Consider the following 27632-nt stretch of genomic DNA (forward strand, 5'->3'; position numbering starts at 1 on the left):
AAGAAATAATTTCCTTCAAAGTTGAGAATAATAATCCTAAGGTTTCTTTAAATATATAAGACAAAAGGAAGACATAACGGAGATGTGTTATTGGCACAGTCATGCAGTACGCAGGGATGACCACAAAAATGCGATCGCTAAACATTGTCATGAAAATGATCACCCTGGCCATAGATCTTGAAAATCCCGTTATTCTATACCCCTCTGCTGATTATGTCACACGTAACGTTATTGAATCTGTCTTAATTGCTAATACTAAGAACTTTAACTTGTCCCCAGGCAGTTTTAAAGCCCATCCTAGCATTAACCAAATCATTATGAGAGAATTGACAAAACACGAAAACAAAAAAAATTGTTCATGACACACCCAGCTACCCAGGTCAACCCCCGCCACGTGACCCCCCTTAATCACTCTCCCTTACAACGGTTACTGCCAGACAAAGCGGACAGTGGTTGGTCTGTACAGATTGGTGCTGGACGGCGGGACTCAAGTGTGATGTTGGGATTTAAATAACTTTGTTAAGTACTGGCACCACCTGATGATGAGGTGGATTGTCTCCACGAAACATGTCGTGCCACATGTATAGAAAAATTACATGTTAAATGTATTTGTATGAACTCATACTGAAGTGTGATTTCAACGTATATATGTGTGTGTGTGTGTATATATATATATATATATATATATATATATATATATATATATATATATATATATATATATATATATATATATATCATACAAGACTTAAAGGCGCATAACCTTATCAGATAAGGGTCAGTGGGAAGGTCAAGTAAGATAACGCAGGAAATAATGATAACAGGAGATAATTTCCCTAAGTATGGAGATAATTTCCCTAAGGATTCATTTCTTATCTAAGAATATCAAGTTCAGAGGCTCGTGAATACAGTGGCAGAAGAAAATGGGAGGTATGGGGTCAACTTGGTTGACATCGTTGAGGATTTATGTGTCAGGAAATTGGCCATTAAGGAAGACATTAAGATAGGAGTAAATATATCTCTTCTTCCGTTGTCAATATTCTGCTATCTTAATCTTTAAGGCATTGTTTGGTAAACATCATATATAGTGCGAACTAGCTTCATGTGAAGCAATGTACATCATGGAAAATACGATCAAGATATTCTTATGAGTCCACGGGGAAAATGAAACACGAAAAGTTCCCAAGTGCACTTTCGTGTGATAATCACATCATTAGGGAAGACACAGAGAGAAATATAACAAGTCAGTTGATATACATCGAAGAGACGTTACAGACTACATTATGGGGGCAATAATGATAGTTAACTGTCCCTCAGTATTGGCTAGGGGTGATGCCTGTTGACTGGGTTGTGGCTGGGCTTAGAACAACAATCATAATTTACTGATTTGTGAGGCAGCAGCGGGACAATAAATATTTAATATAAAGCTGCCACAGTCTAGGGGACATTTATGATTCACCGAAATAATGTGTCATAAAATGTTTTATGCTGCCGGGGGCACACCTCTTGTGTGAGAATGAGTTCGTTCATAGGTCATTCGCCAGAGGGTAGGGCAGTTAATTGTTTTGTCAGTGTAAATCATGCATGTTAATGATATCATTTACTGATTATTATTTGAGGATCGGTGATTATTAATTGCTCACAGACATATTCGCAGCCTGTGCGAAAAAGGGCAGTAAATCTCTGGGTGTTTATCATGACGGGCTGTATAACGATACACAATGCAATTATAATATAATCATAAAGTTAATTATTGTGTACTGTGTCGCAGCCGCTCGTATAATAATATCATGTTATTTTTTTAATGGATTATTTTATTTTTGTATTTATGCATCACGTATTTTTTTTTCAGAGTTACAACCTCCACGTTGCTGAAGGTCAGTATTACAACCCCCATGTTGCTGAAGGTCAGTATTACAACGCCCATGTTGCTGAAGGTCAGTATTATAACCCCCATGTTGCTGAAGGTCAGTATTACAACCCCCATGTTGCTGAAGGTTAGTAATACAACCCCCATGTTGCTTAAGGTCAGTAATACAAACCCCATGTTGCTCTAGGTCAGTAATACAACCCGCTGTAGGTCAGTATTACAACCCCCATGTTGCTATAGGTCAGTAATACAACCCCCATGTTGCTATAGGTCAGTAATACAACCCCCATGTTGCTATAGGTCAGTAATACAACCCCCATGTTGCTATAGGTCAGTAATACAACCCCCATGTTGCTATAGGTCAGTAATACAACTCCCATGTTGCTATAGGTCAGTAATACAACACCCATGTTGCTAAAGGTAAGTAATACAACCCCCATGTTGCTATTGGTCAGTATTACAACCCCCATGTTGCTATAGGTCAGTATTACAACCCCCATGTTGCTGAAGGTCAGTATTACAACCCCTATGTTGCTGAAGATCATTAAGTTGTTTAACTAGTTCGTTTGAAGCAATACCGAAGCTTCAGTCATTACAGGTGGAGTCAGAGCCTGGGGGCACGCCTGGTCGAAGCTGTATCGAACCCTCGGTCTCGACATAGAGAGATTAGAAAGCTCGGTACAGCTTCGGATAGGGTCGTGGTGGGAATTCAGACGTGTCCAAATTTTTTTTCTACGGTATAATGTAAGCGAAATTGTCTCTTATTTCCCGTCCCTGTGTTAATATTGACAGCAAAACCATTGACACTCATCTCACTGAGGCCTTTGTATTTGACTCTTCATCTGGGTTCGGAACAGATTCGAACTCTTAAGGTTCTGTCAGGTCATCGAATCAGATTCGTATCTTAGAGTTCTGTCAGGTCATTGGAACAGATTCGAACCCTCAGGGTTCGGTCATTTCATCGGAACAGATTCGAACCCTTAAAGTTAGGTATGGTCATCGGAACAGATTCGAACCCTCAGGGTTTGGTCATTTCATTGGAACAGATTCGAACCCTTAAGGTTAGGTATGGTCATCGGAGCAGATTCGAACCCTTAGGGTTCGATCAGGTTCATCTGAACAGAACGGAACACTGGGGAAAAAGTCAGAGATTGATATTCAAGTTTTATTCTTTTAGTTTTGCTGTAACTGAAAATCTTTTTTTTATAGGTTTATGTAGTCAGTTCCTCCTGGGATTTAGCAGTGGTGATTGGTCTGTGTTCTGGCTGGAAAGGTTTTACCAGCAATGTCAGTCCTGGTGTGGCAATCTGTGAAGCGGTTTAATCTATTGTATGGAGCGGTTTAATCTATTGTATGGAGCGGTTTAATCTATTGTGTGAAGCGGTTTAATCTGTCGTATGAAGCGGTTTGAATTATTGTATGAAGTGGTTTGATCTATTGTATGAAGTGATTTAATCTATTGTGTGAAGCGGTTGAATCCGGATCCCATATCCCAGGTAGATAAATAGATAGGTAGATAAAGGTAGACGTACCGAGTAATTGCCATATCCCAGGTAGATAAATAGATAGGTAGATAAAGGTAGACGTACCGAGTAATTGCCATATCCCAGGTAGATAAATAGATAGGTAGATAAAGGTAGACGTACCGAGTAATTGCCATATCCCAGGTAGATAAATAGATAGGTAGATAAAGGTAGACGTACCGAGTAATTGCCATATCCCAGGTAGATAAATAGATAGGTAGATAAAGGTAGACGTACCGAGTAATTGCCATATCCCAGGTAGATAAATAGATAGGTAGATAAAGGTAGACGTACCGAGTAATTGCCATATCCCAGGTAGATAAATAGATAGGTAGATAAAGGTAGACGTACCGAGTAATTGCCATATCCCAGGTAGATAAATAGATAGGTAGATAAAGGTAGACGTACCGAGTAATTGCCATATCCCAGGTAGATAAATAGATAGGTAGATAAAGGTAGACGTACCGAGTAATTGCCATATCCCAGGTAGATAAATAGATAGGTAGATAAAGGTAGACGTACCGAGTAATTGCCATATCCCAGGTAGATAAATAGATAGGTAGATAAAGGTAGACGTACCGAGTAATTGCCATATCCCAGGTAGATAAATAGATAGGTAGATAAAGGTAGACGTACCGAGTAATTGCCATATCCCAGGTAGATAAATAGATAGGTAGATAAAGGTAGACGTACCGAGTAATTGCCATATCCCAGGTAGATAAATAGATAGGTAGATAAAGGTAGACGTACCGAGTAATTGCCATATCCCAGGTAGATAAATAGATAGGTAGATAAAGGTAGACGTACCGAGTAATTGCCATATCCCAGGTAGATAAATAGATAGGTAGATAAAGGTAGACGTACCGAGTAATTGCCATATCCCAGGTAGATAAATAGATAGGTAGATAAAGGTAGACGTACCGAGTAATTGCCATATCCCAGGTAGATAAATAGATAGGTAGATAAAGGTAGACGTACCGAGTAATTGCCATATCCCAGGTAGATAAATAGATAGGTAGATAAAGGTAGACGTACCGAGTAATTGCCATATCCCAGGTAGATAAATAGATAGGTAGATAAAGGTAGACGTACCGAGTAATTGCCATATCCCAGGTAGATAAATAGATAGGTAGATAAAGGTAGACGTACCGAGTAATTGCCATATCCCAGGTAGATAAATAGATAGGTAGATAAAGGTAGACGTACCGAGTAATTGCCATATCCCAGGTAGATAAATAGATAGGTAGATAAAGGTAGACGTACCGAGTAATTGCCATATCCCAGGTAGATAAATAGATAGGTAGATAAAGGTAGACGTACCGAGTAATTGCCATATCCCAGGTAGATAAATAGATAGGTAGATAAAGGTAGACGTACCGAGTAATTGCCATATCCCAGGTAGATAAATAGATAGGTAGATAAAGGTAGACGTACCGAGTAATTGCCATATCCCAGGTAGATAAATAGATAGGTAGATAAAGGTAGACGTACCGAGTAATTGCCATATCCCAGGTAGATAAATAGATAGGTAGATAAAGGTAGACGTACCGAGTAATTGCCATATCCCAGGTAGATAAATAGATAGGTAGATAAAGGTAGACGTACCGAGTAATTGCCATATCCCAGGTAGATAAATAGATAGGTAGATAAAGGTAGACGTACCGAGTAATTGCCATATCCCAGGTAGATAAATAGATAGGTAGATAAAGGTAGACGTACCGAGTAATTGCCATATCCCAGGTAGATAAATAGATAGGTAGATAAAGGTAGACGTACCGAGTAATTGCCATATCCCAGGTAGATAAATAGATAGGTAGATAAAGGTAGACGTACCGAGTAATTGCCATATCCCAGGTAGATAAATAGATAGGTAGATAAAGGTAGACGTACCGAGTAATTGCCATATCCCAGGTAGATAAATAGATAGGTAGATAAAGGTAGACGTACCGAGTAATTGCCATATCCCAGGTAGATAAATAGATAGGTAGATAAAGGTAGACGTACCGAGTAATTGCCATATCCCAGGTAGATAAATAGATAGGTAGATAAAGGTAGACGTACCGAGTAATTGCCATATCCCAGGTAGATAAATAGATAGGTAGATAAAGGTAGACGTACCGAGTAATTGCCATATCCCAGGTAGATAAATAGATAGGTAGATAAAGGTAGACGTACCGAGTAATTGCCATATCCCAGGTAGATAAATAGATAGGTAGATAAAGGTAGACGTACCGAGTAATTGCCATATCCCAGGTAGATAAATAGATAGGTAGATAAAGGTAGACGTACCGAGTAATTGCCATATCCCAGGTAGATAAATAGATAGGTAGATAAAGGTAGACGTACCGAGTAATTGCCATATCCCAGGTAGATAAATAGATAGGTAGATAAAGGTAGACGTACCGAGTAATTGCCATATCCCAGGTAGATAAATAGATAGGTAGATAAAGGTAGACGTACCGAGTAATTGCCATATCCCAGGTAGATAAATAGATAGGTAGATAAAGGTAGACGTACCGAGTAATTGCCATATCCCAGGTAGATAAATAGATAGGTAGATAAAGGTAGACGTACCGAGTAATTGCCATATCCCAGGTAGATAAATAGATAGGTAGATAAAGGTAGACGTACCGAGTAATTGCCATATCCCAGGTAGATAAATAGATAGGTAGATAAAGGTAGACGTACCGAGTAATTGCCATATCCCAGGTAGATAAATAGATAGGTAGATAAAGGTAGACGTACCGAGTAATTGCCATATCCCAGGTAGATAAATAGATAGGTAGATAAAGGTAGACGTACCGAGTAATTGCCATATCCCAGGTAGATAAATAGATAGGTAGATAAAGGTAGACGTACCGAGTAATTGCCATATCCCAGGTAGATAAATAGATAGGTAGATAAAGGTAGACGTACCGAGTAATTGCCATATCCCAGGTAGATAAATAGATAGGTAGATAAAGGTAGACGTACCGAGTAATTGCCATATCCCAGGTAGATAAATAGATAGGTAGATAAAGGTAGACGTACCGAGTAATTGCCATATCCCAGGTAGATAAATAGATAGGTAGATAAAGGTAGACGTACCGAGTAATTGCCATATCCCAGGTAGATAAATAGATAGGTAGATAAAGGTAGACGTACCGAGTAATTGCCATATCCCAGGTAGATAAATAGATAGGTAGATAAAGGTAGACGTACCGAGTAATTGCCATATCCCAGGTAGATAAATAGATAGGTAGATAAAGGTAGACGTACCGAGTAATTGCCATATCCCAGGTAGATAAATAGATAGGTAGATAAAGGTAGACGTACCGAGTAATTGCCATATCCCAGGTAGATAAATAGATAGGTAGATAAAGGTAGACGTACCGAGTAATTGCCATATCCCAGGTAGATAAATAGATAGGTAGATAAAGGTAGACGTACCGAGTAATTGCCATATCCCAGGTAGATAAATAGATAGGTAGATAAAGGTAGACGTACCGAGTAATTGCCATATCCCAGGTAGATAAATAGATAGGTAGATAAAGGTAGACGTACCGAGTAATTGCCATATCCCAGGTAGATAAATAGATAGGTAGATAAAGGTAGACGTACCGAGTAATTGCCATATCCCAGGTAGATAAATAGATAGGTAGATAAAGGTAGACGTACCGAGTAATTGCCATATCCCAGGTAGATAAATAGATAGGTAGATAAAGGTAGACGTACCGAGTAATTGCCATATCCCAGGTAGATAAATAGATAGGTAGATAAAGGTAGACGTACCGAGTAATTGCCATATCCCAGGTAGATAAATAGATAGGTAGATAAAGGTAGACGTACCGAGTAATTGCCATATCCCAGGTAGATAAATAGATAGGTAGATAAAGGTAGACGTACCGAGTAATTGCCATATCCCAGGTAGATAAATAGATAGGTAGATAAAGGTAGACGTACCGAGTAATTGCCATATCCCAGGTAGATAAATAGATAGGTAGATAAAGGTAGACGTACCGAGTAATTGCCATATCCCAGGTAGATAAATAGATAGGTAGATAAAGGTAGACGTACCGAGTAATTGCCATATCCCAGGTAGATAAATAGATAGGTAGATAAAGGTAGACGTACCGAGTAATTGCCATATCCCAGGTAGATAAATAGATAGGTAGATAAAGGTAGACGTACCGAGTAATTGCCATATCCCAGGTAGATAAATAGATAGGTAGATAAAGGTAGACGTACCGAGTAATTGCCATATCCCAGGTAGATAAATAGATAGGTAGATAAAGGTAGACGTACCGAGTAATTGCCATATCCCAGGTAGATAAATAGATAGGTAGATAAAGGTAGACGTACCGAGTAATTGCCATATCCCAGGTAGATAAATAGATAGGTAGATAAAGGTAGACGTACCGAGTAATTGCCATATCCCAGGTAGATAAATAGATAGGTAGATAAAGGTAGACGTACCGAGTAATTGCCATATCCCAGGTAGATAAATAGATAGGTAGATAAAGGTAGACGTACCGAGTAATTGCCATATCCCAGGTAGATAAATAGATAGGTAGATAAAGGTAGACGTACCGAGTAATTGCCATATCCCAGGTAGATAAATAGATAGGTAGATAAAGGTAGACGTACCGAGTAATTGCCATATCCCAGGTAGATAAATAGATAGGTAGATAAAGGTAGACGTACCGAGTAATTGCCATATCCCAGGTAGATAAATAGATAGGTAGATAAAGGTAGACGTACCGAGTAATTGCCATATCCCAGGTAGATAAATAGATAGGTAGATAAAGGTAGACGTACCGAGTAATTGCCATATCCCAGGTAGATAAATAGATAGGTAGATAAAGGTAGACGTACCGAGTAATTGCCATATCCCAGGTAGATAAATAGATAGGTAGATAAAGGTAGACGTACCGAGTAATTGCCATATCCCAGGTAGATAAATAGATAGGTAGATAAAGGTAGACGTACCGAGTAATTGCCATATCCCAGGTAGATAAATAGATAGGTAGATAAAGGTAGACGTACCGAGTAATTGCCATATCCCAGGTAGATAAATAGATAGGTAGATAAAGGTAGACGTACCGAGTAATTGCCATATCCCAGGTAGATAAATAGATAGGTAGATAAAGGTAGACGTACCGAGTAATTGCCATATCCCAGGTAGATAAATAGATAGGTAGATAAAGGTAGACGTACCGAGTAATTGCCATATCCCAGGTAGATAAATAGATAGGTAGATAAAGGTAGACGTACCGAGTAATTGCCATATCCCAGGTAGATAAATAGATAGGTAGATAAAGGTAGACGTACCGAGTAATTGCCATATCCCAGGTAGATAAATAGATAGGTAGATAAAGGTAGACGTACCGAGTAATTGCCATATCCCAGGTAGATAAATAGATAGGTAGATAAAGGTAGACGTACCGAGTAATTGCCATATCCCAGGTAGATAAATAGATAGGTAGATAAAGGTAGACGTACCGAGTAATTGCCATATCCCAGGTAGATAAATAGATAGGTAGATAAAGGTAGACGTACCGAGTAATTGCCATATCCCAGGTAGATAAATAGATAGGTAGATAAAGGTAGACGTACCGAGTAATTGCCATATCCCAGGTAGATAAATAGATAGGTAGATAAAGGTAGACGTACCGAGTAATTGCCATATCCCAGGTAGATAAATAGATAGGTAGATAAAGGTAGACGTACCGAGTAATTGCCATATCCCAGGTAGATAAATAGATAGGTAGATAAAGGTAGACGTACCGAGTAATTGCCATATCCCAGGTAGATAAATAGATAGGTAGATAAAGGTAGACGTACCGAGTAATTGCCATATCCCAGGTAGATAAATAGATAGGTAGATAAAGGTAGACGTACCGAGTAATTGCCATATCCCAGGTAGATAAATAGATAGGTAGATAAAGGTAGACGTACCGAGTAATTGCCATATCCCAGGTAGATAAATAGATAGGTAGATAAAGGTAGACGTACCGAGTAATTGCCATATCCCAGGTAGATAAATAGATAGGTAGATAAAGGTAGACGTACCGAGTAATTGCCATATCCCAGGTAGATAAATAGATAGGTAGATAAAGGTAGACGTACCGAGTAATTGCCATATCCCAGGTAGATAAATAGATAGGTAGATAAAGGTAGACGTACCGAGTAATTGCCATATCCCAGGTAGATAAATAGATAGGTAGATAAAGGTAGACGTACCGAGTAATTGCCATATCCCAGGTAGATAAATAGATAGGTAGATAAAGGTAGACGTACCGAGTAATTGCCATATCCCAGGTAGATAAATAGATAGGTAGATAAAGGTAGACGTACCGAGTAATTGCCATATCCCAGGTAGATAAATAGATAGGTAGATAAAGGTAGACGTACCGAGTAATTGCCATATCCCAGGTAGATAAATAGATAGGTAGATAAAGGTAGACGTACCGAGTAATTGCCATATCCCAGGTAGATAAATAGATAGGTAGATAAAGGTAGACGTACCGAGTAATTGCCATATCCCAGGTAGATAAATAGATAGGTAGATAAAGGTAGACGTACCGAGTAATTGCCATATCCCAGGTAGATAAATAGATAGGTAGATAAAGGTAGACGTACCGAGTAATTGCCATATCCCAGGTAGATAAATAGATAGGTAGATAAAGGTAGACGTACCGAGTAATTGCCATATCCCAGGTAGATAAATAGATAGGTAGATAAAGGTAGACGTACCGAGTAATTGCCATATCCCAGGTAGATAAATAGATAGGTAGATAAAGGTAGACGTACCGAGTAATTGCCATATCCCAGGTAGATAAATAGATAGGTAGATAAAGGTAGACGTACCGAGTAATTGCCATATCCCAGGTAGATAAATAGATAGGTAGATAAAGGTAGACGTACCGAGTAATTGCCATATCCCAGGTAGATAAATAGATAGGTAGATAAAGGTAAACGTACCGAGTAGTTGCCATATCCCAGGTAGATAAATAGATAGGTAGATAAAGGTAGACGTACCGAGTAATTGCCATATCCCAGGTAGATAAATAGATAGGTAAACAAAGGTAGACGTACCGAGTAATTGCCATATCCCAGGTAGATAAATAGGTAGATAAAGGTAGACGTACCGAGTAGTTACCGTAGCCCAGATGGTCGCAGGAACACTGGCACTTGAGGATATGTTCCTGGATGTCTGTGGGCAGGTCTTCCAGGCTCCTGCTGAGGCGCCGCCCTACGGGCCATCCTTCCTCCGTCGGGAGGCCCAGGGCCTCGCTCAGCCGCGCCTCCAGGATCGTCATCTGAGGCAGCTGAGGGAGAGGGAGGGGCAAGTGAAAGTAGAGGGAGGGGCAAGTGAAAGTAGAGGGAGGGGCAAGTGAAAGTAGAGGGAGGGCTCCCAGAATCAGTCAAATGTAGCGAGATATTCTTACACAAGTAATTGCTTAAGCAATAGCAAAGAATAACACAGGTAATTTCTTAAGCAAAGAATAACACAAGTAATTGCTTAAGCAAAGAATAACACAAGTAATTGCTTAAGCAATAGCAAAGAATAACACAGGTAATTTCTTAAGCAAAGAATAACACAAGTAATTGCTTAAGCAAAGAATAACACAAGTAATTGCTTAAGCAATAGCAAAGAATAACACAAGTAATTTCTTAAGCAAAGAATAACACAAGTAATTTCTTAAGCAATAGCAAAGAATAACACAAGTAATTTCTTAAGAAATAGCAAAGAATAACACAAGTAATTTCTTAAGCAAAGAAAACAGGTTGTAAGTGACAACTACGGAGAACGTTATTCCGTTTTCTACCACAAGTCCTGGCAGATTTCTCCCCGTTTCCCATTTTCCTTACTTCTAATCATTTTTTTTTAACATTTCTAAGGCGATAATTAATGTAATCCAAGTGATGTTGAAGGTGATAATTACTGTAATGTAATCTAAGTGATGTTGAAGGTGATAATTACTGTAATGTAATCTAAGTGATGTTGAAGGTAATAAAGCGAAATTAACACAGAAAAGAAAACGAGAGGAAAAAGAAAGAAAACGAGAGGAAAAGTCTGACTTGTCTAAAAAAAAGTTTTTTTTTTAGCGTCAATGTGAGAATTTTTTTGTTTATAATTGTGAAAGATAACTAGTTTGGGTTCAGGATGTTCATCTGGCAACATAGTGTCGAGAACTTGATAATAAAAGGACATTGACTTGATCCTTATGAACGATCAGAGGATGAGTTACACACACACATATACACAGACACACACACATATACACAGACACACAACACACACACACACACACACACACACACACACACACACACACACACATACACACATACATACGCACACACACACCAAAGACCCAAACGAGGTGGTTTGGCCATTAACCCTCTGGGAAACATGCCGTAGAAGAAAAGGTTAGATAGATATATAGATAGATAGATAGGTAAGTTCACTGTCTCCCTGCACGTGACGTGCAGTGCCTCCATGCACGTGCCATCTTGCTTCTATCTTGTGTATTTGCACTTGAACCTTCCATCATCAGAGTGTTATTATCGTCTTAATTAACCCCCGTTTCTTCCTTAATGAGGCGCAATTATCCCAGACTATCGCGTCTGATGGCCTCAGTTTGCTGCTAAATGTAGACTATGTAATTAATGATCAGGAATCCTTCTTGTTTGGGTTGTAAATCGTTGTTTGCTATGTTAGCTGAGACGGTACGTTGTTTGCTGGGTTAGCTGAGACGGTACGTTGTTTGTTGTGTTAGCTGAGATGGCACGTTGTTTGCTATGTTAGCTGAGACGGCACATTGTTTGCTATGTTAACTGAGACGGCACGTTGTTTGCTGTGTTAGCTGAGACGGCACGTTGTTTGCTATGTTAGCTGAGACGGCACGTTGTTTGCTATGTTAGCTGAGACGGCACATTGTTTACAGTGGTAATGACAGCATTGATACCTGGCGTTCGAAGCCTTTCCTATGAGCAGAGAATTAGAAAATGGGATGTGCATTTCGTAAACAGACTTCGGGTCGAGGGTAACCTGGAAGTATACATGTGTGGATGAGGGGGGGTCAATGTAAGGGTTACCAATGATATACTCCAAGTATACACTTGAGATAACTAGAAAAGATAAAATAAAAACAGATCAGATGTAGTAAAAACAGATTAGATACAGTAAAAATAGATCAGATGTAGTAAAAACAGATCAGATGTAGCAAAAATAGATCAGATACAGTAAAAATAGATCAGATACGGTAAAAACAGATCAGATACAGTAGAAACAGATTAGATACACTAAAAACAGATCAGATACAGTAAAAACAGATCACAGTAAAAACAGTGTCTTGGATACAGAATTGCTGATGGATGGAATAAATGGGCCAATAGGAGTGTAACTGTGAAAATTATATGAGGTTATAATTAGAAGGTGGAGGAGGTCTACAATGGAGGAAAGTGGGTGGATGGGTGAGGGTCAGCGCTGCCTCGCTGGGGGGCCAACAAGCATGCTGCAGTACCTTTCCATTCTTGTGTTGTTTGTTATCGAATGTCTCGCCTCACAGCTCCCTACTCCCCTCCCCCCCTCTCGCTGTGGACCTGCTCCTCACTGTAAGACCGTCTTGTGTACCTCACACATCATCCCCGTTCATTAGCCAATCGATTACTTATGTTAATATCATACATCCTTCACGCATCCACTTACAACCACTCACCTTCCTCTCTTCCTACTCGCACACACGCCTCACTGAACACTACCTACATTCAAACTAGTCCAGTGACGTGACCAGTGATTAGCTCTTCGAAAGATGCTACAAATGGGACAATCAGAGGCCACATGATGAAATTTAGACAAGAAACGCTAGAAATGATGTGAAGAAGTACTTTTCTACCGTAGAAAGTAGTGGGAAAATGGACTAAACTGACGGATAGAATTGGAAATGAAGATAGTATATAGTAGCGAGAGTGTGATAGATGGGGCTCAACGTGTGTAGACACCCCCCTCCTCCATCCTCTTCCTCATACCACACAAATAGCAATCACACAGACACAGACGCTCGCACGATGCTGTGGTTGGCGTTGCTGAGCATGATTCTCGCCTAGTGTCTGCCAGGGTTCGAGTCCTGGGTATGGCAGTTGGCCCTCATCCATCCCAGGTGTTGAACTTCCCCTCAGGGCTGGTCGATAAATGGGTGTATGTGTGTGTGTGTGTGTGTGTGTGTGTGTGTGTGTATACATACATACACAAGAGTAAAGACATGGTACATGTATACAAGGTGAAGAGACGAGGGTATACAAGTGTAAAACTCTCTCCCAGTAACACACACACACATACACACACACGCACATACACACACACACACACACACACACAGACACACACACACACATGGCTCCGTGTGATTGCCTGAGAGAACATGGCTGGAGCCGCTATGTTACGTGTGGTATGGGAAGAGGCAAGGAACTAGACAGCAAGGGTGTGTGTGTGTGTGTGTGTGTGTGTGTGTGTGTGTGTGTGTGTGTCGGGTCAACTCACCGTACACAGGGAGCCGTGGTGGGAGGGTGGACGACCCATCTCCCTGTATCCTCCTTCAGGAGCCGCCACTGTCGCCATCCTCGGCCACTGCTGGTCCCTGGCCGCGCCTCCGTCGCCCGAGACCCGAGTGTGGTCCTCGCCGACGGGGCGCGTGTGGTCGGCCGCCCTCGGGAAGTACCCGAAGGCCACGTCCGTCTCCTGCCAGTCCCGACCGTCCGTGAACACGTCCGTCCCCTGCCAGTCCCGACCGTCCGTGAGGGGACGGAGACACGACGTCCCTCCCCTCGTGTCCGTGACGTCGGGACGGGCGTACCGCACCGTCGGGTAGGTCTCCAGCAGGAGCCCCTGGGTGCCTTGCCCTACCTGGGTCTCGTAGAGCCCCGGGGGGGCGTCCCGCGTCTGGCCAGGGGCGGCTCTGAGCGACACCCTGGGGGACCCGTCCACGCCAACGCCTCCAGCGTCATCGCTGTTCATGATGCCCTGAGTCCCCCCCCTTCAGGTCCTCCAGCCCCGAGTCCCCCCCTTCAGGTCCCCCTTCAGGTCCCCTGGCCCTGAGTCCCCACCCTTCAGGTCCCCCCTTCAGGTCCCCCGGCCCTGAGTCCCCCCCCTACAGGTTCCCCAGCCCTAAGTCCCCTCCTGCAGGTCCCCCAACCCTGAGTCCCCTCTTGCAGGTTCCCCAGCCCCGAGTCCCACTTTAGGTCCCCTTCAGGTCCCCCAGCCCTGAGTCCCCTCCTTCAAGTCCCCCAGCTCTAAGTTCCCCCCTTCAGATCCCCCAGCCCTGAGTCCCCCCTTCAAGTCCCCCAACTCTAAGTCCCCCCTTTCAGGTCCCCCAGCCCTGAGAGTCCCCCCTTCAGGTCCCCCAGCCCTGAGTCCCCCCTTCAGGTCCCCCGGCCCTGAGTCCCCCCTTCAGGTCCCCCTAACTTCAGTTAACCATCGTCAGGGATTCGTCATTCATAATTCTCCTGCAGTTTCCACAAGACGCGTCGTATCTATCGACAATTTCCACAAGACGCGTCGAATCTATTGATGATTTCCACAGGACGCGTCGTATCTATCGACAATTTCCACAAGACGCGTCGAATCTATTGATAATTTCCACAAGACGCGTCGAATCTATCGATAATTTCCACAAGACGCGTCGAATCTATCGATAATTTCCACAAGACGCGTCGAATCTATTGATAATTTCCACAAGACGCGTCGAATCCATCAATAATTTCCACAAGACGCGTCGTATCTATCGATAATTTCCACAAGACGCGTCGTATCTATCGACAATTTCCACAAGACGCGTTTTCTGTTGCAGTAGAATTTCATCACTTTCGTCTAAGATTATAATTCCTTGAGTTATACAAAATCCTCACAACAATATTCCTCGCAATATTCCTCACAAGATATCGAAATGAATATTAACATACGTCAGGATATTCAGGGATAAAAACCATAATTTTTCTCTAATAGATTCGTCAGTTTTGTATAGAAATTATCAATTTATTTCAAATTTATTCACTTCTTTTTTTTTTTTTAGTAGACTTTACGCTCAACAGAGGGCCAGCTCGAGAGTCTGGGGATAACACAAGTCCTTAGTGCTTTCAGTCTATACCATAACGTCGTTTGCCTGTGATTTACGTGGGTAAATCAACTCTTATTGCGCCATCAATTCTCGCCTCTGCCACCTCCATTTCCCACGTTGTGTTCAGTCTTGCTGGAGAGAGAGAGAGAGAGAGATGGAGAGAGAGAGATTAATGTCATGAAGTTAGGGAGACACATTGATGGGATGAAGTTAGAGAGACACATTGATGTGATGAAGTTAAGGAGACATTGATGTGATGAAGTTAAGGGAACACATTGGTGTGATGAAGTTAGGGGGACACATTGATGTGAAGAAGTTAGGGGGACACATTGATGTGAAGAAGTTAGGGAGACACATACATGTGCTGAAGTTAGGGAGGCACATACATGTGATGAATAGCATCGTGTTAAAACAACACTGAACCAACAGGATATATATACACTGTGTCACAGCAGACATAATCAGGATAAACTGACTTTCAGTATATCAAAAGATATAGAATCATTAATCTATCTTTTCGTTATAGCAGGATAATAAACTTGTACGGAATGAATTAGTGATTGACGTGGGAGTCTGAGATGTTTCTCTTCGCAACATTTGACAGTAGCAATGCTATAGGAAGAAGGAAATGGGAGAGAAAGAAGTCAGACCCATAGCTTCTCTGTACAGCGAAAGATTAAGGTACTATAACGGTCAATCCTCGTGTGGCTGGCTGGTCCCCCGACACACATAAACTGTGGGAAGCAGCGTCCAGTCACTGGCCACGGAGCCAAGTCAAAGGGACTGGAAAAAAAAGCAAGGAACTCATGGAATAGATAGAATGATGCCACATTAAGACGAAAGGAAGGGGGGTGGTTAATGAGAGGTGACAGTCCAAAGGTTTTGATTCCATTCTGACCAAAATAACGAAGGATGAGCTACGCCAGATAGAAGGGCAGTACTTAATACAGGTGGATGAATGAGAACCATGTAGATATTCCATACAGGTGGATGAATGAGAACCATGTAGATATTCCATACAGGTGGATGAATGAGAACCATGTAGATATTCCATACAGGTGGATGAATGAGAACCATGTAGATATTCCATACAGGTGGATGAATAAGCACCATGTAGATATTCCATACAGGTGGATGAATGAGCACCATGCAGATATTCCATACAGGTGGATGAATGAGAACCATGTAGATATTCCATACAGGTGGATGAATGAGCACCATGTAGATATTCCATACAGGTGGGTGAATGAGAACCATGTAGATATTCCATACAGGTGGGTGAATGAGAACCATGTAGATACCCCTGACTTGGGATGAATGAGAACCCTGTAGATATGTCATCTCTGTTTACAAGAGAAATAACTGTGTACCTAAACACTCGTGATAATGCTTTACTCTGGGCTTCATTGGACAGACTAAGGTATTCAACATACCTCAGGAAACATAGTAATAAAGCTCCCCCACAAACCACTACCTCATTGGACGGCTGATTATCATTATCAAAATAGAATCATTGGTTTGAATATCATTAATGTTATCGAAATAGAATCATTGGTTTGAATATCATTAATGTTATCGAAATAGAATCATTGGTTTGAATATCATTAATGTTATCTAAATAGAATCATTGGTTTATTGTATCATAATTCATAAAAACCTTCAGTGACAGGAGCAGAAACTGGTGTAAATGTATAATGATTCTGTACGGAATGATAATGTAAGAACGGATGTGGTAGTGTGCTAACCAGGGTGTGCCGAAATGGTTTGAACATTTTGAGAGGATGAGTGAAGATAGATTCACAAAGAGGATCTGTAATGCCAAAAGTGGAAGGAGTAAGAGGGAGGGGGAATATTAAAAAGATGGGAAGAGATGAAAAGAGGCTTTGAGGAATAAAGGAGAAGGGTAGCCATGGGATATAGTGAATTGGAGTGATGTGTTGTATGAGGGGAAACGAGTTACGGTTAGACTGAACCAGGGCTTATGAAGTTAAGGGAAACTGATGGAAATGGTGTGTTAGGCTTGGCTGTGGGTAAGGGAGTTCTGGTTTCAGTGTATTATACATGACGCTTAGCGAGTTGATGTGAGCAGTAGTGTTGAATGGCAGTGCCACAATGTCAGGAGAGTTATATGACAGTGTCACAATTCCAGGAGTGTCATGTGACAGTGTCATGATGCCAGGAGTGTCTTGTGACAGTGTCATGATGCCAGGAGTGTCTTGTGACAGTGTCATGATGCCAGGGGTGTCTTGTGACAGTGTCATGATGCCAGGGGTGTCATGTGACAGTGTCATGATGCCAGGAGTGTCTTGTGACAGTGTCATGATGCCAGGGGTGTCATGTGACAGTGTCATGATGCCAGGGGTGTCATGTGACAGTGTCATGATGCCAGGGGTGTCTTGTGACAGTGTCATGATGCCAGGGGTGTCTTATGACAGTTATGATGGCAGGAAAAACTGAATATCTGCAGCACACCCATCACAGTATTTCAACATGTGAGTTCGAAAAATTCCCTGACACCCAGCGAGAAATACAGTACTTTTTTTAATTAGTACTGGAAAAATATGAAACTGCACTTTAGCAGGAGAATATATATATATATATATATATATATATATATATATATATATATATATATATATATATATATATATTTTATTTTGCTTTATCGCCGTCTCCCGCGCTAGCGAGGTAGCGCAAGGAAACAGACGAAAGAAATGGCCCAACCCACCCCCATACCCATGTATATACATACACGTCCACACACGCAAATATACATACCTATACATCTCAGTGTACACATATATATACACACACAGATATATACATATATACACATGTACATAATTCATACGGTCTGCCTTTTTTCATTCCCATCGCCACCTCGCCACACATGAAATAACAAACCCCCTCCCCCCTCATGTGTGCGAGGTAGCGCTAGGAAAAGACAACAAAGGACACATTCGTTCACACTCAGTCTCTAGCTGTCATGTAATAATGCACCGAAACCACAGCTCTCTTTCCACATCCAGGCCACACACAACTTTCCATGGTTTACCCCAGACGCTTCACATGCCCTGGTTCAATCCTTTGACAGCACGTCGACCCCGGTATACCACATCGTTCCAGTTCACTCTAATCCTTGCACGCCTTTCACCCTCCTACATGTTCAGGCCCCGATCACTCAAAATCTTTTTCACTCCATCTTTCCACCTCCAATTTGGTCTCCCACTTCTCCTCGTTCCCTCCACCTCTGACACATATATCCTCTTGGTCAATCTTTCCTCACTCATTCTCTCCATGTGACCAAACCATTTCAAAACACCCTCTTCTGCTCTCTCAACCACACTCTTTTTATTACCACACATCTCTCTTATCCTATCATTACTTACTCGATTAAACCACCTCACACCACATATTGTTCTCAAACATCTCATTTCCAGCACATCTACCCTCCTGCGCACAACTCTATCCATAGCCTACGCCTCGCAACTGTACAACATTTTTGGAACCACTATTCCTTCAAACATACCCATTTTTGCTTTCCGAGATAATGTTTTCGACTTCCACACATTCTTCAAGGCTCCCAGAATTTTCGCCCCCTCCCCCACCCTATGATTCACTTCCACTTCCATGGTTCCATCCGCTGCCAAATCCACTCCCATATATCTAAAACACTTCACTTCATCCAGTTTTTCTCCATTCAAACTTACCTCCCAATTGACTTGACTCTCAACCCTACTGTACCTAATAACCTTGCTCTTATTCACATTTACTCTCAACTTTCTTCTTTCACACACTTTACCAAACTCAGTCACCAGCTTCTGCAGTTTCTCACATGAATCAGCCACCAGCGCTGTATCATCAGCGAACAACAACTGACTCGCTTCCCAAGCTCTCTCATCCAGAACAGACTGCATACTTGCCCCTATTTCCAAAACTCTTTCATTTACCTCCCTAACAACCCCATCCATAAACAAATTAAACAGCCATCGAGACATCACACACCTCTGTCGCAAACCTACACTCGCTGAGAACCAATCACTTTCCTCTCTTCCTACACGTACACATGCCTTACATCCTCGATAAAAACTTTTCACTGCCTCTAACAACTTGCCTCCCACACCATATATTGTTAATACCTTCCACAGAGCATCTCTATCAACTCTATCATATGCCTTCTCCAGATCCATAAATGCTACATACAAATCCATTTGCTTTTCTGAGTATTTCTCATACACATTCTTCAAAGCAAACACCTGATCCACACATCCTCTACCACTTCTGAAACCACATTGCTCTTCCCCAATCTGATGCTCTGTACACGCCTTCACCCTCTCAATCAATACCTTCCCATATAATTTACCAGGAATACTCAACAAACTTATACCTGTGTAATTTGAGCACTCACTCTTATCCCCTTTGCCTTTGTACAGTGGCACTATGCATGCATTCCGCCAATCCCCAGGCACCTCACCATGAGTCATACATACATTAAATAACCTTACCAACCAGTCAACAATACAGTCATCCCCTTTTTTAATAGATTCCACTGCAATACCATCCAAACCTGCTGCCTTGCCGGCTTTCATCTTCCGCAAAGCTTTTACTACCTCTTCTCTGTTTACCAATTCATTTTCCCTAACCCTCTCACTTTGCACACCACCTCGGCCAAAACACCCTATATCTGTCACTCTTATCAAACACATTCAACAAACCTTCGAAATACTCACTCCATCTCCTTCTCACATCACCACTACTTGTCATCACCTCCCCATTAGCCCCCTTCTCTGAAGTTCCCATTCATTCCCTTGTCTTACGCACTTTATTTACCTCCTTCCAAAACATCTTTTTATTCTCCCTAAAATTTAATGATATTCTCTCAACTCTTTTTTTTCAACTCTTGCACCTTTCTCTTGACCTTCTGCCTCTTTCTTTTATACATCTCCTAGTTACTTGCATTATTTCTCTGCAAAAATCGTCCAAATGCCTCTCTCTTCTCTTTCACTAATAATCTTAATTCTTCATCCCACCACTCGCTACCCTTTCTAATCTGCCCACCTCCCACGCTTCTCATACCACAAGCATCTTTTGTGCAAGCCATCACTGCTTCCCTAAATACATCCCATTCCTCCCGTACTCCCCTTACCTCCTTTGTTCTGACCTTTTTCCATTGTGTACTCAGTCTCTCCTGGTGTTTTCTCACACAAGTCTCCTTCCTAAGCTCACTTACTCTCACCATTCTCTTTACCCCAACATTCTCTCTTCTTTTCTGAAAACCTCTACAAATCCTCACCTTCTCCTCCACAAGATGATGATCAGACATCCCTCCAGTTGTACCTCTCAGCACATTAACATCCAAAAGTCTCTCTTTCGCGCGTCTATCAATTAACACGGAATCCAATAACGCTCTCTGGCCATCTCTTCTACTTACATACGTATACTTATGCATATCTCTCTTTTTAATCCAGGTATTCCCAATCACCATTCCTTTTTCAGCACATAAACCTACAAGCTTTTCACCATTTCCATTTACAACACTGAACACCCCATGTATACCAATTATTCCCTCAACTGCCCCATTACTCACCTTTGCATTCAAATCACCCATCACTATAACCCGGTCTCGTCCATCAAAGCCACTAACACACTCATTCAGCTGCTCCCAAGACACTTGCCTCTCATGATCTTTCTTCTCATGCCCAGGTGCATATGCACCGATAATCACCCATCTCTCTCCATCAACTTTGTTTTACCCATATCAATCTAGAGTTTACTTTCTTACACTCTATCACATACTCCCATCACTCCTGTTTCAGGAGTAGTGCTACTCCTTCCCTTGCCCTTGTCCTCTCACTAACCCCTGACTTTACTCCCAAGACATTCCCAAACCACTTTCACTCAGAGCCAAAACATCCAGGTTCCTTTCCTCAAATATACTACCTATCTCTCCTTTTTTTCTCATCTTGGTTACATCCACACTCATTTAGACACCCCAATCTTAGCCTTCATATATATATATATATATATATATATATATATATATATATATATATATATATATATATATATATATATATATATACATATATATATATGATGAGCAAACTAGCCCGTGTTGATAGTATGAAGGTGAAATCGCACTTCAGTAAGAGTTCATACAATTTTATTTTAAGATGCAATATCTTTTTTGCCTGCAATGTTGCTTTCCAGTAAAATAACACCATCAGTAAAACCTTGATAAATGATAGGCCAAATCATGCAACAATTGGGAGTGTTTACGTCGTCAAATGCAAGGCATGTAAATATATTTATATAGGCCAGACTGGTAAAACTGTAACGGAGATGTGTTATTGGCACCGTCATGCAGTACGCAGGGATGACCACAAAAATGCGATCGCTAAACATTGTCATGAAAATGATCACCCTGGCCATAGATCTTGAAAATCCCGTTATTCTATACCCCTCTGCTGATTATGTCACACGTAACGTCATTGAATCTGTCTTAATTGCTAATACTAAGAACTTTAATTTGTCCCCAGACAATTTCAAAGCCCATCCTAGTAGCATTATCCAAATTATTATGAGAGAATTGACAAAACACGAAAACATAAAAGAAGCTGTTAAGATACACCCAGCTACCCAGGTCAACCCCCGCCACGTGACCCCCCTTAATCACTCTCCCTTACAACGGTTACTGCCAGACAAAGCGGACAGTGGTTGGTCTGTACAGATTGGTGCTGGACGGCGGGACTCAAGTGTGATGTTGGGATTTAAATAACTTTGTTAAGTACTGGCACCACCTGATGATGAGGTGGATTGTCTCCACGAAACATGTCGTGCCACATGTATAGAAAAATTACATGTTAAATAAAACTGTATAAACTCCTACTGAAGTGCGATTTCACCATATATATATATATATATATATATATATATATATATATATATATATATATATATATATATATGAGAGAGAGAGTGAGAGACCTCAGTGGTGGTGGCGTTTGGCGAGGCAGAAAGCCCCTCCTCCTCCTTTCCCCTTATCTAGGTTATAAGTATTGTGTCAGAAACCATTTTCAGGTGAGTGAGTGTTTCTGAGATGGCCAGTGTGTTTTTTGGTGTTGCAGTGTTGCCAGCCCCTGTGAGTCAAAGGTGGGGGGGGGGGGGTAAGGGGTTTCGGGTATTGTGTCCCCAGCCCTGAGAATGACCCTAGCGTAAGGTCTCAGCCACTCTGAAAAAATCCCAGCGTACACGTCTACACCACAGGCGGTACGAAAAGAAGAGTGACTGGTTGATTTTTAGGTAAGTAAATACTAGATTTTTCTCTAGTGGCGAGTTAAATTTTTACCAGTGGGATATGAGGGGTCATAAAGAATAGGACAGTGTCGAACCCACGAGACGAGCTCGTTTACCATTGGCGTCATGGGTACGTCTCCTCTTTGTATATCAACTGACTATTCTACGTCTTCTATCTCATTCTTGTATCTCCCCTGATGTGATCATTACACGAAAGTGCACTTCGGAACTTATGGTGTTTCATTTTCTTCGTTGTTATAAACATATATATATATATATATATATATATATATATATATATATATATATATATATATATATATATATATAGATATATATATATATATATATATATATATATATATATATATATATATATATATATATATATATATATATTCCTATGAGTCCAGGGGGAAAATGAAACACGTGGACTCATAGGAATATCTTGATCATGCGCAAAATTGTGATCCTTTCCAATATATATATATATATATATATATATATATATATATATATATATATATATATATATATATATTATATTATATTTGAATTTGCTCTATCAAAAGCCAATGTTCTCACGTGTGCGCAGAAATACGAAATCGAACCTTTGAGAGGGAGACTTTAAAGCTGGAATTTATTCGCCAAAAAAGTCCTGCCATTTCAGATGGGAATCTTTTACAGCGAACTCTGGGGGAAAAGTCAAGAGGACAGAAGTGAGGAGAAGTGAACTTGGAACGCCACGGGGAGTACAGAAAAGTGCCTCATTAGACGTGGAGTAAACATAAAACGGGATGAGTGTCAGAGGAAATGGTGCCGAGTAACAAAACCCAGTGTCGCTGCCTCCCAACGAGCGGTTGTAAGTGCCAGTAACAACGCTTAGAATGCCACATTAACGACCTCGAGTGCTAGTCAGTGCCAGTGACGGTACTCTGAAGTGCCACACTGGCACGAGGGGAGAGAGGCAGTAACTCACAGCCTCAGTGAGGAGTGTATGGCACACACACACAGAGGGCCAGGAGGTGCCATGCAGGGTCATGATGTGCACCATCTAGAAGGCAGGGGACGCCACAGGCTGGTGCTGGAAAGTAACAGACTTTAGGAGTTGAGGATTTCCCACTGGAACTTCCCACCTTCGTCTTGGGCTGGAATTCGCAACTTACCGAGTCGTCTTTCCAAAGTTCTCTCCATTAGCGATGCAGGAGAGATATTCGCAGGATCCTTTCTCCAGTTTATCATCTCTCTCTCTGTCAGTCAGTCTGTCTGTCTGTCTGTCTCTCTCTCTCTCTCTCTCTCTCTCTCTCTCTCTCTCTCTCTCTCTCTCTCTCTCTCTCTCTCTCATTAGTGTACTGATTTTCACCATCGTCTTCACAAGACCAGTGTCCGTAACCCTGTTGACATAAGTGACCCCCTAGTAAGCAGTGGGACGAACTAAGGCATAACTATTGCCACATTAACAATGTCACCAGTTGGGTCACTCTATCGTCTGGGGATGTTACCACAACACTTGTTCTCCGAAGGATAAAAACCGCGACGCGACTACCCAACAAGATTGGTTCTTTTCCAGACGCTTCTTCCCAGCAACGTCTTAACTTTCAGTGATGCAGGGGCTTGTAATCACTCCTTTCCCCTCCCATATGGGTTTCCAGGAAGGTTTCCTTGGTGTGAAACTCTTAACACACTGAGGAAATAGCCAGACCTCACTCTGGGTCCATTGGCCAAGAACTTCCTCGTTCGAACTCACCAGATTTATCCATTTTTGTCTCATCGATAAGATTCCAGAACCTTATCTTTAGTGCCTCTCTTACCCTCTGGATTAAAGGTGATTCTCCCTTACCACACGCACTCCCATTCTGCCACGCTTCCGGAGCGATGGTGGGCATCTGGTTCGAGGACAATGGCACCTTTGGGAGGCAGTACAGAGTGCCTGTCTACTGATCCCGACTTGACAGCGCAAGAAGGATCGCTGGGGACTTCCGCCAACTCTTTCAAAATACGAGAGCCTCACCATGTCCTACCCCAGGTAGAATGCTAACAGCGCAGCTGTGATAATATTACGATCTTCGATCTTCACATCTACCACAGGTAGATTGCCTAATAGCGTAGCTGTGATAATATTACGATCTTCGATCTTCACATCTACTCCAGGTAGATTACTAACAGCGCAGCTGTTATAATGTCAAGATCTTCGATCTTCATATCTACCCTAGGTAGATTACTAACATCGTAGATGTGATGATATTAAGATCTTCGATCTTCCCATCTACCCCAGGTAGATTGCTGACTGCTTATCTGTAGCATTGCCAAGAACTTCATCATTTTGGCTCCATGCGTGTGTGATTTCCAGCCGAGGTTATTGCAGTCCTTTTGGATGCAAGAAGTGGTAGACTTAATGTAGATAAACCACGGAATCGGTACCATTGATGCTCATCTCTGATACCTCCTCCTCCTCTCCCTCACCCTCATCATCAAGGTGTTACTCCATTCCCCAAGACCTTCACCATAACCCAACAGAGAAAGGAAAGAACTTCGAGGTCCAGGACGCTCTTGGAAAGTCGCTAGGCCTCCATTAAGGTGACTGACAATGAAAACAAAGCCACCCTTCCTAGTAGCCTTGGTGGTACTGCCATCCGTTCTGCCTTCCAGGGTCGCCGGCATTCCAGCGTTCTTCGTCTTCCATTGCGGCTTCCAGTGAACTGGTGTTTGAGACGCTGCTGGAAGCCATACCAAGCTGTACACGCTGTAGCTAAGGCCTGGGGTAACTGGAGAAAACCTTTCCAAACCTCACTGCTCCATGGACCGACGAGTAAAGCAGTTGGAAGAGACATTTTTGGAATGGCCACGCTCAACCATGCTGGGCCACACCACTGCTCATACGAAGGTCCATCTACGCAACGTGAGAGCCCCCCTTCACCCGTACATCCACCTTGTTCTCCTGGGCCTTTCCCCTTGGTGCTAGTCTTCACCCACACGCTGTGCCAACTCGTATATCCCTTTATGTTTCCGCCCTCACTATCTACTCAGTGTCAGTCTATCTGCGGCAGAGCAGATGCCTTTCAGTATGACCATCATGCATTTGGTTGTGAGTTCCTATATATATATATATATACATATATATATATATATTTTCATACTATTCGCCATCTCCCGCGTTAGCGAGGTAGCGTTAAGAATATGACCTCCGAGGTGTAGCAGTTAGCGTTGCAGACCATGACGCATTCACTGACCCCCCCCCCCCCCGCCACGGAAACGATTTCTCATAGGTTTAAATCCTAGTTGCGGGAGCCGGTCCACAGTCAACCCAGCTGTTCATCCTCCTCTGAGAGTTGGTCGATAAATTGTTTACCTGGCTTGGATTGATATATATATATATATATATATATATATATATATATATATATATATATATATATATATATATATATATATATATATATATATATATTATCCCTGGGGATAGGGGATTAAGAATACTTCCCATGTATTCCCTGCGTGTCGTAGAAGGCGACTAAAAGGGGAGGGAGCGGGGGGCTGGAAATCCTTCCCTCTCGTTTTTTTTTTTTTAATTTTCCTAAAGAAGGAACAGAGGGGACCAGGTGAGGATATTCCAAAAAAGGCCCAGTCCTCTGTTCTTAGCGCTACCTCGCTAACGCGGGAAATGGCGAATAGTTTAAAAGAAAGAAAGATATATATATATATATATATATATATATATATATATATATATATATATATATATATATATATATATATATCTCGAGAACTTAGTTGCCCACACCATCTCGGTTAACATAGGAAAATGTTCTTGCACAAATGCGTATCTTGATTATATATAACATCATGATTTATAATAATTATTTTGTTTAATGAGATCTGAATTCGTAACGTGTGGACGTCCGGTGTAATATCCCCCGGAAGATTACATGAATACATTGGTCATGTCTCGGTTAATGATGGAGGTTAGGTATTTCAGGTTTAGTGAAAGGATATATTCACAAATTTTGAAAGCTAACGTTCCCAGATAATAATACTCCATACACTGAAAGTAGCTTCCAGTAGATGACACCTCTCAGACATCAAAGCTAATTACACCAGATGAAACCCAAAATTTGAAAGCTAACCTCCGCTTGATAAAACCCAAAATATTAAAGCTAATTTTCTCAGATAAACCCACGATATGAAAGCTAACTTTCTCAGATAAAACCCAAAATATGAAAGCTAATTCCATCAGGTAAAAACCCAAATTATGAAAGCTGACCTCCTCCACATGCCCAAAATATCAAAGCTAACTTTCGCCATATAAAACCCAAAATATCAGAGCTAACATTCCCTAGATAAGACACCAAAATATAAGTACACAAAACCCACAATATCACACTTCACATTGAGGAAAAATTCATAAGATATAATAGCAGAAGTTGAAAAGCATGAGTCCCGCCGTCCAGCACCAATCTGTACAGACCAACCACTGTCCGCTTTGTCTGGCAGTAACCGTTGTAAGGGAGAGTGATTAAGGGGGGTCACGTGGCGGGGGTTGACCTGGGTAGCTGGGTGTGTCTTGAACAACTTTTTTTTTTATGTTTTCGTGTTTTGTCAATTCTCCCATAATGATTTGATTAATGCTAGGATGGGCTTTAAAATTGCATGGGGACAAGTTAAAGTTTTTCGTATTAGCAAATAAGACATTTAAAGACGTTACATGTGGCATAATCAGCAGAGGGGTATAGAATAACGGGATTTTCAAGATCTATGGCCAGGGTGATCATTTTCATGACAATGTTTAGCGATCGCATTTTTGTGGTCATCCCTGCGTACTGCATGACGGTGCCAATAACACAT

General features: G+C 41.5%; 1 protein-coding gene across 2 annotated transcripts in view; it reads right to left on the reverse strand.

Moving 5' to 3' along the window:
* LOC139761315 (dipeptidase 1-like) overlaps nucleotides 1–27632 on the reverse strand; it is a 154419-nt gene that overhangs the window by 94867 nt on the left and 31920 nt on the right. Inside the window, exons 1-2 of one of the 2 annotated variants that reach the window (XM_071685368.1) lie at nucleotides 13922–14438; nucleotides 10524–10703 (exon numbers count right to left, since the gene is read on the reverse strand). In XM_071685368.1, the coding sequence (XP_071541469.1) occupies nucleotides 10524–10703; nucleotides 13922–14395 (654 nt within the window). In that variant the 5' untranslated portion in view covers nucleotides 14396–14438. Of the gene's footprint in view, nucleotides 1–10523; nucleotides 10704–13921; nucleotides 14439–27632 lie in introns of those variants that run through there. The other variant, XM_071685369.1, reaches the window with a different exon arrangement.

The sequence above is a fragment of the Panulirus ornatus genome, chromosome 40 (assembly GCF_036320965.1).
Source record: "Panulirus ornatus isolate Po-2019 chromosome 40, ASM3632096v1, whole genome shotgun sequence".
Taxonomy (NCBI): Eukaryota; Metazoa; Arthropoda; class Malacostraca; order Decapoda; family Palinuridae; genus Panulirus; species Panulirus ornatus.